A 14,456-nucleotide genomic window follows, 5' to 3' on the forward strand; every position below is an offset into this window, starting at 1 on the left:
AAGCTACCATGAGGAATAAGGATACAGGAGTGCTGTAAAATTATCTTTTATCTTGGCCGCATACAGCTCTGTACTTAGAAAAATGACAAAGTTATGACTCTCACAATATGGTATCCAAGAAAAAATATTTTTTTTATTTTTTAGTGTGAAATGTTTTCTTGTGCAAAAGTAAAAAATAGTAAAGCATAAAAAAATTATATAAATTTTATATCGCCATAATCATATGTATCTTCAGAATAGTTAAATATTGTTAATGTTAATTTTATTGCACCGTGATTTCCATAAAATACAAAAAATGTGAAATTGTTTTTACGTTTTTTTGTGTGGTTTGCATTTATTTATTTTTTTTAGACAAAGTGATCAAAAAGTCATATGACGTGCAAAAAAACAAGTACTCCAACTATTTTGTCTACAGATAAAGTTCTTTGTTTCCTTATACGGTGACCAAAATAATAAAATTTTAACAAGTCATTTTATTTGTGGAAATGTAGCAAAACTTTAAAAAAAATAAATAAATTATAGAACCCTATATAAACGTGGTATTCTCATGATCGTATTGGCCCCAGAATAAAAAGAACATATCAATTAAACTTGTGTTTAGAAAAACTAAATTCATTTTGTGGATTTTTTTTGTTCGAATCCCAAACCGTGTAATAAAAAGTGATCAAAAAGTTGCTTCACAAGTTTGTACCGGGATGATGAAGAAAGTCTATTGGGTGGATCCAAAAGCACAGGGACAAGTCATGCATTTAATAAATGAAAATGTATGAGCCATCCCCAGAAATGGGAGTCAATGAATCCCTGCAGAGTTCACCCTTGCAGTCTGAGAGCACCAAACTCTTAGAAAACTGTATTCAATACAATTTGGGGGATTGTCTGAGAGGTTTCCCTGAATTTGATTGTGTTTTTGTGTTCTTAAACATAGTTTAGATGTCAGGCGCAGCTATTTTGACTTCTAAAAATCTTTTCTCGAAAAATATATAAAGCCAAATGAATCATTATTAGCAATTTTCATGAATTAGGAGACTGTAGAATATATATGTATGTATGTATATATTTTTTACTCTTACTCATTAGTGATCTTGTAGGTAAATAATAAATCCATTTTTTTTCTTTCTCTGGAGATGTGAAGACCGGCTGTGATGTTGATTTGAGTGCAGCAGGAGAGTGGGAAGTCAAGACCATCACCAGTGCTTTGAAGCAGTATTTGAGGTTAGTTGGCTCCCACGGTTTTCAGGCATGTTACCTGTTGGAATAAACACCACTACTGCCATAAGAGGGTCCTCTGAGATAAGACTGTGCCTTTATCAACACAATCCATGTAAATATCATATTTGTCTATGTTTACTAATGTCTTCACTTTTCAGATCTACTGTATTGTACTTTTTAATGCATTGCGCTGCTCCTTTATTGGAGGGCTCTATCCAGTTCTAATGTATTCAAAATGGAAATTAAACCTCAAGAGTAACAATCGTACAGATGGACCGGCCGGCGGCATGATACGACTGCTGGTTGGTAAATTCTTATCGATCGTTATTATTATTATTATTATTATTATTTATTGTTATAGCGCTATTTATTCCATGGCGCTTTACATGTGAGGAGAGGTATACAGTTATATGAAAAAGTTTGGGCACCCCTATTAATCTTAAGCTTAATGTTTTATAAAAATTGTTTTTTTTTCCCAACAGCTATTTCAGTTTCATATATCTAATAACTGTTGGACACAGTAATGTTTCTGCCTTGATATGAGGTTTATTGTACCAACAGAAAATGTGCAATCTGCATTCAAACAAAATTTGACAGGTGCATAAGTATGGGCACCCTTATCATTTTCTTGTTTTAAATACTCCTACCTACTTTTTACTGACTTACTAAAGCACTTTTTTCGGTTTTGTAACCTCATTGAGCTTTGAACTTCATAGCCAGGTGTATGCAATCATGAGAAAAGCTACTTAAAGTGGCCACTTGCAAGTTGTTCTCCTGTTTGAATCTCCTCTGAAGGGTGTCATCATGGGCTCCTCAAAACAACTGTCAAATGATCTGAAAACAAAGATTATTCAACATAGTTGTTCAGGGGAAGGATACCAAAAGCTGTCTCAGAGATTTAACCTGTCAATTTCCACTGTGAGGAACATAGTAAGGAAATGGAAGAACACAGGTACAGTTCTTGTTAAGGCCAGAAGTGGCAGGCCAAGAAAAACATCAGAAAGGCAGAGAAGAAGAATGGTGAGATCAGTCAAGGACAATCCTCAGACCATCTCCAGAGAGCTGCAGCATCAACTTGCTGCAGATGGTGTCACTGTGCATCGGTCAACTATACAACGCACTGTGTTTTTTTGCCGCCATGCATAACGCCTTTTTGTATGACCAAACAACTCAATCTTGGTTTCATCAGTCCACAGGACCTTCTTCCAAAAAGAAATTGGCTTCTCCAAATGTGCTTTTGCATACCTCAGCCGACTCGGTTTGTGGCGTGCTTGCAGAAACGGCTTCTTTCGCATCACTCTCCCATACAGCTTCTCCTTGTGCAAAGTGCGTTGTATAGTTGACCGATGCACAGTGACACCATCTGCAGCAAGTTGATGCTGCAGCTCTCTGGAGGTGGTCTGAGGATTGTCCTTGACTGATCTCACCATTCTTCTTCTCTGCCTTTCTGATGTTTTTCTTTGTCCTGCCACTTCTGGCCTTAACAAGAACTGTACATGTGTTCTTCCATTTCCTTACTATGTTCCTCACAGTGGAAATTGACAGGTTAAATCTCTGAAACAGCTTTTGGTATCCTTCCCCTGAACAACTATGTTGAATAATCTTTGTTTTCAGATCATTTGACAGTTGTTTTGAGGAGCCCATGATGCCACTCTTCAGAGGAGATTCAAACAGGAGAACAACTTGCAAGTGGCCACTTTAAGTAGCTTTTCTCATGATTGCATACACCTGGCTATGAAGTTCAAAGCTCAATGAGGTTACAAAACCGAAAAAAGTGCTTTAGTAAGTCAGTAAAAAGTAGGTAGGAGTATTTAAAACAAGAAAATAAGGGTGCCCATACTTATGCACCTGTCAAATTTTGTTTGAATGCAGATTGCACATTTTCTGTTGGTACAATAAACCTCATATCAAGGCAGAAACATTACTGTGTCCAACAATTATTAGATATATGAAACTGAAATAGCTGTTGCAAAAAAAACCATTTTTATAAAACATTAAGGTTAAGATTAATAGGGGTGCCCAAACTTTTTCATATAACTGTACATAATAAAAACAAGTACAATAATCTTGAACAATACAAGTCACAACTCGTACAGGAGGAGAGAGGACCCTGCCCACGAGGACTCACAATCTACAAGAGTAACAATCGTACAGATGGAGCGGCCGGCGGCATTATACGACTGCTGGTTGGGTAAACTCTTATCGATCGTTGGCCTATTTATACAAGCAGATCAAAGCAATCAGTGTGCACTGATCGACCTATACTAGGCTGCCATAGTTCTCAGCAGCACGAGTGTTGTTTAACCAAGATGATGCACCGCCAAGAATGATGATCTTATGTGCTGCGCAAAAGATCATTTCACCCAATGAACAAGCATTTTCCTTGTTCATTGAGTGATGAGCAGCTTGTTTAAATGGCAAGATACCGTATATACTCGAGTATAAGCCGACCCGAGTAGAAGCCGACCCCCCTAATTTTGCCACAAAAAACTGGGAAAACTTATTGACTCGAGTATAAGCCTAGGGTGGAAAATGCAGCAGCTACCGGTGAATTTCAAAAATAAAAATAGATGCTCCATACCGTTCATTTTGGCCCCATAGCTGTGCCATATAGTGCTCTGCACCGTTCATTATTGCCCCATAGCTGTGCCATATAGTGCTCTGTACCGTTCATTATTGCCCCATAGCTGTGCCATATAGTGCTCTGCACCGTTCATTATTGCCCCATAGCTGTGCCATATAGTGCTCTGCACCGTTCATTATTGCCCCATAGCTGTGCCATATAGTGCTCTGCACCGTTCATTATTGCCCCATAGCTGTGCCATATAGTGCTCTGCACCGTTCATTATTGCCCCATAGCTGTGCCATATAGTGCTCTGCACCGTTCATTATTGCCCCATAGCTGTACCATATAGTGCTCTGCACCGTTCATTATTGCCCCATAGCTGTGCCATATAGTGCTCTGCATCGTTCATTATTGCCCCATAGCTGTGCCATATAGTGCTCTGCACCGTTCATTATTGCCCCATAGCTGTACCATATAGTGCTCTGCACCGTTCATTATTGCCCCATAGCTGTACCATATAGTGCTCTGCACCGTTCATTATTGCCCCATAGCTGTGCCATATAGTGCTCTGCATCGTTCATTATTGCCCCATAGCTGTGCCATATAGTGCTCTGCACCGTTCATTATTGCCCCATAGCTGTGCCATATAGTGCTCTGCACCGTTCATTATTGCCCCATAGCTGTGCCATATAGTGCTCTGCACCGTTCATTATTGCCCCATAGCTGTGCCATATAGTGCTCTGCACCGTTCATTATTGCCCCATAGCTGTGCCATATAGTGCTCTGCACCGTTCATTATTGCCCCATAGCTGTGCCATATAGTGCTCTGCACCGTTCATTATTGCCCCATAGCTGTGCCATATAGTGCTCTGCACCGTTCATTATTGCCCCATAGATGTACCATAGAAAGCTGTGCCATTGCTGCTGCTGCTGCAATAAAAAAAAAGACATACTCACCTCTCTTGCTTGCAGCTCCTCAGCGTCCCGTCCCGGCGTCTCTCCGCACTGACTGATCAGGCAGAGGGCGGCGTGCACACTATATGCGTCATCGCGCCCTCTGACCTGCACAGTCAGTGCGGAGAGACGCCGGGAAGATGGAGCGGCGCCCGGCGTGTGGAACGCGGACAGGTGAATATGTAATACTTACCTGCTCCCGGCGTTCCGCTCCTTCCCCCGGACAGCTGGTCTTCGGTGCCGCAGCCTCTTCCTCTATCAGCGGTCACCGTTACCGCTCATTAGAGAAATGAATATGCGGCTCCACCCCTATGGGAGTGGAGTCCATATTCATTTCTCTAATGAGCGGTCCCACGTGACCGCTGAACAGGGGAAGAGCTGCAGCACCCGGAGACCGTGGGACTGCAGGGACAGCGCCAGGAGCCCTGGAAGCAGGTAAGTATGCCTCAGCGCCCTCTCCCCCTCACCCGCCGACCCTGCCGCCGACCGTGACTCGAGTATAAGCCGAGAGGGGCACTTTCAGCCCAAAAATTTGGGCTGAAAATCTCGGCTTATACTCGAGTATATACGGTAATCATGAAACGAGCATTTTTAAAAACTTAGTCATGATTAGATTGCAGTCTGTAATACAGAAGGAAATTTATATAGTTACTAAAGGCCCATATAAACATTAGACTAGCATCATCCATACCCACTGATTATCGACAGGTTCAGCTGTCAGTCTATTGTGTGAGCATCACAACAGATGAGTTTAGGGGAAAGTTAATGATCCAACATGTCCGAACTCTCATCAAAATAATCTTTTGGGATGACCATGATAGATTCCCTAGGACGTGTCGGACCACCACTCCTTTCTAGAATTACAGTAATTACATATATATAGAGAGAGATATATATGAATTATAATAATAATCTTTATTTTTATATAGTGCTAACATATTCCACATATTCCACAGCGCTTTATAGTTTTGCACACATTATCATCCCCGATGGGGCTCACAATCTAAATTCCCTATCAGTATGTCTTTGGAATGTGGGAGGAAACCGGAGAACCCAGAGGAAACCCACGCAAACACGGGGAGAACATACAAACTCCTTGCAGATGTTGTCCTTGGTGGGGTTTGAACCCAGGACTCCAGCGCTGCAGGGCTGCAGTGCTAACCACTGAGCCACCATGTGTATGTGTGTATATATATATATATATATATATATATATATATATATATATACACACACACATATATTTATATATATATATATAATCTCTATCTATCTGTATATCTCTATCTATCTATATATGTATATATATCAGTAGCAATATGCTTAAATGGTGTATCACATTTGCAATTTCTGAGCAGTGCTAAAGGGTTTGAGCATTTCTATAGAGCCCTTACATTTTCCTGTCAATGACCAGTGATTTCAGTGTGGTCATTTTGCATATACAATTCTGAAGTAATATGGACTGTGATAGGACAACATACAGTTACCAGTGGCAAATAGTAAAATCTTGCTGAACTACGTAATCCCCTTCCTAACACTTCGTCATGCCCCCTTCACGCGTCTGTATAAAGCCAGGACCAGAAAAAAAAAGTTACAGGGTTTTATCAGTATTTTGGATCTGTGTGTTTTTTTTTTTTTTTGTGTGTGTTTTTTTTTTTTTTATAGTAGGGCTGAAGAAAATTCAATCCCAAAACTTCTCCTATACTTTGCAGTATGCCATCCGTGTGCTGTCCCATAGACTTGTATTGGCCCTTGTCATCCATTCTGCTGGTAAAAAAAAAGATGGACGTGTGTGCAATAATAATAAGTAATAAAAAGTAATAATAAGATTATAATAAGTACGTGTGGTACACGTGGAAAAAAAAAAAAAAAGATGTCGCATGTACCTGAAACAGGCTGAACACAGGCATCCAGAATATAAGCTACAGAGTTATTAAAAGTAAAAAATTACTGTTTTTTGTGACAACATCTTTACAAAATCTATTGTCAAAAATTCTGGTAAACCTATATCTTCCTATAATTAGTGGTTTATGTAACTTTTTCGAGATGCCAGACATTTAAGGTGAATGAGCACTTTGAGTAATAAATGTGTTAATTGTGCTGCAATACTACTTAGAAATGTTGCATAACCAGTATATATTAAAATAGCTTGACAGGGTTTGTTTTAACTTTGAGCTGCCCTTGTATTTCAGGAGCCTGCCAGAACCACTGATGACATACGAGCTGCATGAACAGTTCATCAATCCTGCCAGTAAATATTCACTTTCTTTATTCTTTGTTTGTTCCTTATCAGTGATCCATATGAACAAGCGGATAAAGCTCACATTAAATGGGATAGGTTATAAAGCTATGTAATTTATAGAGTATACTTTATGTAACAATATATACTGTGTACAGAAAAATGTTGTACTTTAACCAGTTTGATTATCTGGTCATTAACATGGCGGCCTTTAGAGAAGGAGCTCTTATAGTGTGTACTTGGCATGCACAAAGTCAGTGGTCCGCAACCTTTTCTGACCTTGAGAGCCACATTCAGCTTCGAGAGACTGTCGTGAGCCACATCCAGCTCCTGTCCCCCTCATATTTGTGATACCCAGAGCTGCCATTATATTGACAACCAAAGCTTTACTGTAGAAAAAACAACGAGGCCGTATACAAATATCCACAGATTTCCATAATACCCCATTCAGTATTCTCCCATCAAGAACTCTCACACTATTTCATCCAGCTTCAAGCACCTCCTCTGACGGGTAGTATCATACTTAAAGTTTTACCTTTACTAGTTGCGTTCTGTGTACGCAAATGTCTTCTTTGTAGGCTCCCATGTTTAAATTCTCTCTAAACCGCCAAGGCCAGTATATGCGCATCCATCTCTGTTCTTCACCATCTGGAGACCTGCTCTTCATAGCTGTTTGCTAGACCAGATACTACTTCACCAAGCTGGCAGGCAGCCTGGAGTCACTCATGATGGGCCCATGAGCTACATGTGGCTCAAGAGCCACAAGTTGGGGACCCCTGATCTAGTCCATCGAGAGTCGGTCTCATTTCATCAGTCCAAAAACCTTTGTAAAATCTGTGTTCAGATATTTCTTGTCCCAGACTTGAGGTGTCCACTTTTGTGTCTTGTTCAGTGGAGGTGGGATTTCAGCCTCCTTACCTCAGCCATGTCTCTGATCCCTCAGCACCTTGTAGTTCTGGACACTCCAGGGAGGCTGCGGTTCTGAAATATGACCGCACTGGAGGATAATGGCTTCCTGGTCACTTCATGTTCAATTGTTCTCTATTTTTTGGCAGTTAATATACATCTTTTTACTCTTTTCAATATAACGGTGAGATAAATATTGGAATGATCTCGCCTCATTAGTTGACACCCTCACAGATATACCGGACAGGAGTTGTATGCATCTGGCATTAGACAGGGAGCACTTGTATACTATTTGACCCCCAAGCCCCAAAAACTCCTGCCCTTACAAGAGCAGTCCACAGCTAGTCCTGTAATACCGCTTTGGCTCTGTATATTCCTCATGCGCCTTCTGACATGTTTCCTCCATCATGGGTTCCTCAGGGGAATAGCTTAAAAGACTTATTTCGGCCATAGGGTAGAAACCTGAATCCTTTACACAGCAGCTAGTATCCATGTCAATACCTCTGCTAATAACAACTGAATGGGGCTTTTAAATAGAAATTCACTACAAATTCATTAACTACAGTGGGTAGGTACCAAGTGATGAGGAGAGCTCATTACAATATTTGTCACCATTATAGAGAGTTGGCCCAAGGTACACTTTCTTTTTCTAACAGTGTAAATGAATTATTTATATACATGTTGTAAATCGATAAATATCTCAAAATATTGTATCCATCTGATAAGTATGTAAACTTATTGATATCGTTGCCCTACCAACCACTATTGATGCGGATCTATCTTAAAGTAAGCTAGTGTGTGTGCAGACCACTGCTGATGTGTACTCCATCAATGGTGACATCACCCTGATCAATAGATGGTGCAAATTGTAAACTTCATTTATGTCTTCTGGCAATTTGCAACAAAACGTTTGATGGTTAGTTAGCACGCCCTAATATTGTAACAATTTTTGACTTGTTCTAGTCGGTTGAATCTTTTTTTTTTTTTGCCCATTTTACCTGAGGAAAACAACCTGCCTAATAATTCTGCACAGCTTGATAAAGGGTGTCATATCCTTAGGTCACACTCTCCTCATTACACATATACACATCACCTGATCTGCTTCATCCAATAAGAATTCAAGTTTGTACAGCCTGAAGTTGGAAAATCTGCATAAAAATGAGGACATCGTCAAAATACTCAGTTGCCCAATAATTCTGCACACAGTATGAACAGGGGAAACTGCCATACCAGATATATCCCATGGCTGGGGTTGGCAATGTTTCTGGCAAAAACAGCTAACCTCATTTTCTAATCCTCTGCATTCCTTTCTGCTAATCCCACACCTTTTCTTCAGAAATGTTTTGGGGTTTGAATATTCGCTTCACTTCATTTCACGGTATCACACTTTATTTGAATTCTTCACTGGGCTTTATACATTTACATATCTGACAATCTTTGGTGCCTATCTCCTGTAAATGCGTTGGTAGAATGTAACATGATTTTTCCTGATGGATCATGGACCATCTGCTCAGCCATAAACCATCATATATGCACCTGTTTGTCTGAGCAACTCACAAAAGGCACATGACATGATATATAGGTGTCACCAATAATGTCTGACCATCATTTCATTGGAGCAAATCAATTCAGAGGCCTCCAGCATTTTTATCCTGAGGCATGTTATTTTTCCTTCTGTAGCTACTTTGTATTTCCTTAAGGGAAAAGTTACAGATGTCCTTGCATTCTCATTTCTACAATGGAACATTTATTCCCAATATTTAAAGTTATTATTATTTATTATTATAAGTTATCAGCTATCCATAGAGTAGACGATAACGTGTGGGTTGGTGGGAGGCTGACCATCTTCACTCTCCACGATCTTAAGATTAAAGCTCTGAAATTCCCTGTCACACATACAACACGGCTACATTCATTGGCTGTAGGACTGCTGGATACACCAGAGTGCTGGACTCCGCTATCTGTGGCTCTACCATAGTTCATTTTAAAGGGAACCTGTCACCCCCCAGGCGTTTTTAACTAAAAGAGCCACCTTGTGCAGCACTAATGCTGCATTCTGTCAAGGTGGCTCTTTTAGTTCGGGTCCCTGCAAACGCTGCAATAATCACTTTTATAATGTGCCCCCTCATACCTCGAATTAGACCTGGGGGCAGGTCTTTCCCCCCTAACACAGACGCACCACAGCCGTCACTTAGGGCCTCTGTACGCCTGGTGCCGCCTTTTCCTTCATTAGCGTCCCCGGCTCCTGCGCTGTAAGTTCGAAGGGCAGTGCAACTGCGCATGCCCGAAAAAAAACTTACAGTTGCGCTGCCCTTCGAATTTACATCGCAGGCGCCGGGGACTCTAATGAAGGAAGATGTGGCACCCGGCGCGCAGAGGCCCTGAGTGATGGCTGTGGTGCGTCTGTGTTAGGGGGGAAAGACCTGCCCCCAGGTCTAATTCGAGGTATGAGGGGGCACATTATAAAAGTGATTATTGCAGCGTTTGCAGGGACCCAAACTAGAAGAGCCACCTTGACAGAATGCCGCATTAGTGCTGCACAAGTTGGCTCTTTTAGTTAAAAAACACCTGGGGGGGTGACAGGTTCTCTTTAAGAATTAATGATAGGTCTAATTAGGAAATTTCTTATTAGAGAAATCCAAAGTTTCATATTTTCATGTATACTGTTGATTTATGTGTGAAAATTAAAACTACAGTTACTCTAGAACAATCGGATGCAGTTTTTCATAGCCTAATTTTTACTACTGTTTTCTTTTCTTTTTTTTTTTTTTACATTTTATTTGTAATATGTGCGCATACATACAGGATATACAAACTCTATTTAGATGTTGTCTTGGGTTAGATTTTAGTGTCTGACACTTCCAACCAGTAGTTGCCTCCAATTATATCTGAGGTCCCATTTATTGTAAAAGAAGTTGTAACCAAAATTTGCAATTTAAAAAAAGCTACTTTACTAGGCATTTTGTAGATGCTTAAGGTACTAAGAAAATATGTGAAACCAGATAAAATCACATTTGTTGCAGAAACAACTTTGAAGCATTTTAATAATAAAATGATGTTGCTTATTGACCTGGATAGATTTAAGCAGAAGGAGTAAGAAAGGTGACGTGAACAGAATAATACATTTTGTGTCTGATTATTTGATTTATCTTCCAGCCTTTATTTTACTTATTTTTATCATGTCACCTACATTAGGTTTAAGTACATGCTGTGCAGTGCTAGATACCTTACAGCTATTATTTTCGTATTTACCTGTAACGCTGCTGATATTCGCAATCAGTCCATTAAGGATCTGGGAATTTTTCATTTTTGTACTTTATTTTTTTCCTCCTCTTGTTGCAAGAGCCATAACTTTTTACATATTTCTGTCGCCATATGAGGACTTGTTTTGACAGGTTGTAGTTTTGAATGGCACAATTCTACTCTTGTTTTTTGGGGGTTAGTTTTTACAGTTTTCATTATGTAGTAAAAGTGACCTGGCAACGTGATATAGCATTTACCTTGGTGGACAAAAAGTAAAATTTTCTTCTCATCTGACCACCACGCCTTCCTCCATATATTTGGTGAGTCTCCCATGTGTCTTTTGGCAAAGTCAAAGCGAGCCTTACAATTTTTGTGTGTAAGTAAAGGCCTTTTCTGCCCACTCTTCCATAAAGGCCACCTCTATTGAGCCTGCGGGTTATTGTGGTCGTATTGACAGATACTCGTGTGTCTCCTTGGGAACTCTGCAGCTCCTTCAGGGTTACCTTTGGTCTCTATGCTGTCTCTCTTATTAATGCCTTCCTTGCCCGAGCTGAGAGTTTTGGTGAGCGACCCTCTCATAGCAGGTTTGTTGTGGTACCATGTTCTTTCCATTTGATAATAGATTTGATGGTACTCTGGGGGATCATCATTTTATTTTTTTTAATTAACCCAAACTTGTATTTCTTAATAACTTTAACTAAAATGCTTGCACCAGAAATTTTTAGGGGCTTCATAGCAAAAGGGGTGAACACATATGCACATGCTAACTAAAAATTATTTGATCCCATAAATGTAATTTACAGTTATATGAAAAAGTTTGGGCACCCCTACTAATCTTAAGCTTAATGTTTTATAAAAATTGGTTTTTTTGCAACAGCTATTTCAGTTTCATATATTTAATAACTGTTGGACACAGTAATGTTTCTGCCTTGATATGAGGTTTATTGTACTAACAGAAAATGTGCAATCTGCATTCAAACAAAATTTGACAGGTGCATAAGTATGGGCACCTCACCAGAAAAGTGACATTAATATTTATAGTAGATCCTCCTTTTGCAAAAATAACAGCCTCTAGTCGCTTCCTGTAGCTTTTAATGAGTTCCTGGATCCTGGATGAAGGTATTTTTGACCATTCCTCTTTACAAAACAATTCAAGTTAAGTTTGATGGTCACCGAGCATGGACAGCCCTCTTCAAATGATCCCACAGATGTTCAATGATTTTCAGGTCTGGGGACTGGGATGGCCATTCCAGAACAGTGTAATTTTTCCTCTGCATGAATGCCTGAGTAGATTTGGATCGGTGTTTTGGATCATTGTCTTGCTGAAAGATCCATCCCCTGCGTAACTTCAACTTTGTCACTGATTCATGAACATTATTGTCAAGAATCTGCTGATACTGAGAGGAATCCATGCGTCCCTCAACTTTAACAAGATTCCCGGTGCCGGCATTGGCCACACAGCCCCAAAGCATGATGGAACCTCCACCAAATTTTACTGTGGGTAGCAAGTGTTTTTCTTGGAATGCTGTTATTCGACCATTCCCTTGTTGGTGTCGTTGTCTCGGTGCCATAGAAAACGGAGATAATTTCTGTGATCTTATTGCACGATGAAACAATGGAACATTTGTTCGATGTCAGCGGTAATGGCGACCAGTTCCTTTCTGAATCTCATGAGCACTCCCACCAGGTTATTAGTCAGGTTCGGACCAGTGAGGAGAACATCATTCAGAGATACGCCGTCATGTTTGGCGCTTGAATCGAACACCACTCTGATTTGTTTCGGCTTTCTTGGATGATATACTCCAAAGGAAGGTAGATACCAGCATTCTTCATCAGCTTGCAATGGTGGAGCTGGCTCTGCATGGTCATTGCGAAATATCTTGTCCATAAAAGCTATGAAATGTTCCTTCATTTCAGGCTTGTTCCTTAATGTTCTCTGCAGTGAGATGAATCTAGATAAGGCCTGATCTCTGTTGTTAGGAAGCCTGGTCCTTGAAGCCTTGAAGGGTAAAGGAGCAACCCAGCGGTCAGATTCATTTTTGAAGAATCCACGGTCCATCATTTTAAGAAACTCCTTGTCTTCTACGGATAAGGCAACTTTATCATCTTTTGTTGTGTGAAACACTGTTCTCCCTAAGTCATCACCGTAGGGAGTGGGAATGATGTCAGGCTCCTGGATGCAATCAGAGAACCTTTCTTTCACTTCGTAGTAATGAGGGCATGGCTTAAAGTGAGTTGCACGACCATTTTGGAGCACATACGTTTTACAGGCGTTGACTTCGGATGCCTTGCGACTCCTATCCAGACATACATCGCCCACGATTACCCAGCCTAGGTCGAGTCTTTGGGCGTATGGAGCGTCATCTGGGCCGTTGCATTGTTGGCGCACCTTGTGGACCTTCAGAATGTCCCTTCCAAGTAGGATTAGAATATCAGCATTCGTGTCCAGAGGAGGAATTTCATTAGTCCGGTGCCTCAAGTGGCGATGATGAAGTGCGGCTTCTGGAGTGGGAATCTTCTCCCTGTTATCAGGTATCTGGTCACATTCAATTAGGGTTGGCAAGGGTATATGCACGTTTCCTTTGATTGAAGAGACTATGTACCCAGAGGCTCTCCTGCCAGAAGTCTCAATACGACCAGAGCAGGTGTTGAGGATGTATGGAGTCGTTTGTCCCTTTATGTGGAAGATCTCAAAGAATTTGGGCCTTGCTAGAGATCAGTTACTTTGCTCATCTATTATGGCATACATTTTGGAGGCCTTGTCGGGTTGTCCTTCTGGATAGACCTTAATCAGACATACCTTGGCACAGCATTTAGGAACAGTCCCTTCTCCACATACTTCAGTACATGAGGAGGAAACAGCAGTTGCAGTTGGGTCAGGAACTTGTGGCTCCCCGCCATGCCTTTGAGCAGGATTGGATGCTGCAGAAGGTTGTGAGTTGTGTGGAGCTGGCGTGGGATGCATGACTGTGACGTGTTTATCACAGCATTCAGTGCACTTAATGACGGCCTTTCAGTCCTTAGCGAGGTGGTCTGAGGAGGCGCAACACTTATAACATATCCCAAGCTCCTTGAGGGTGTCTTTACGCTCCTGCAAAGTCCTTGCTCTGAATCCACGGCATTCTTTAAGTGGGTGAGGCCTTTTGTGGATAAGGCACATACGGTTACTGTCCATAACTTTAGGAGTAACATTATTCGTTTTACTGAAGGTAGGCGTAGTAAGTGGAACATCAGTCTTTCTCACGGATACTGTGTTCTTGATTCTCTACGTTTGGCAATGTTAACATACCTTGTAGATGATGATGATGCTGGTGGAGTAGGCTCAGTGAAGTCGAAGCT

General features: G+C 40.8%; 1 protein-coding gene across 2 annotated transcripts in view; it reads left to right on the forward strand.

The window, feature by feature from the left end:
• ARHGAP10 (Rho GTPase activating protein 10) overlaps nucleotides 1-14,456 on the forward strand; it is a 348,249-nt gene that overhangs the window by 164,745 nt on the left and 169,048 nt on the right. For both annotated transcript variants that reach the window (XR_013219924.1, XM_077279301.1), the window contains exons 15-16: nucleotides 1,125-1,212; nucleotides 6,922-6,980. Coding sequence is in view for 1 of the 2 variants with exons in the window: in XM_077279301.1 (XP_077135416.1) it covers nucleotides 1,125-1,212; nucleotides 6,922-6,980 (147 nt within the window). In the remaining variant the exon portion in view is untranslated. The remainder of the gene's footprint in view (nucleotides 1-1,124; nucleotides 1,213-6,921; nucleotides 6,981-14,456) is intronic.

This window comes from Ranitomeya variabilis, chromosome 1 (assembly GCF_051348905.1).
Source record: "Ranitomeya variabilis isolate aRanVar5 chromosome 1, aRanVar5.hap1, whole genome shotgun sequence".
Lineage (NCBI taxonomy): Eukaryota > Metazoa > Chordata > Amphibia > Anura > Dendrobatidae > Ranitomeya > Ranitomeya variabilis.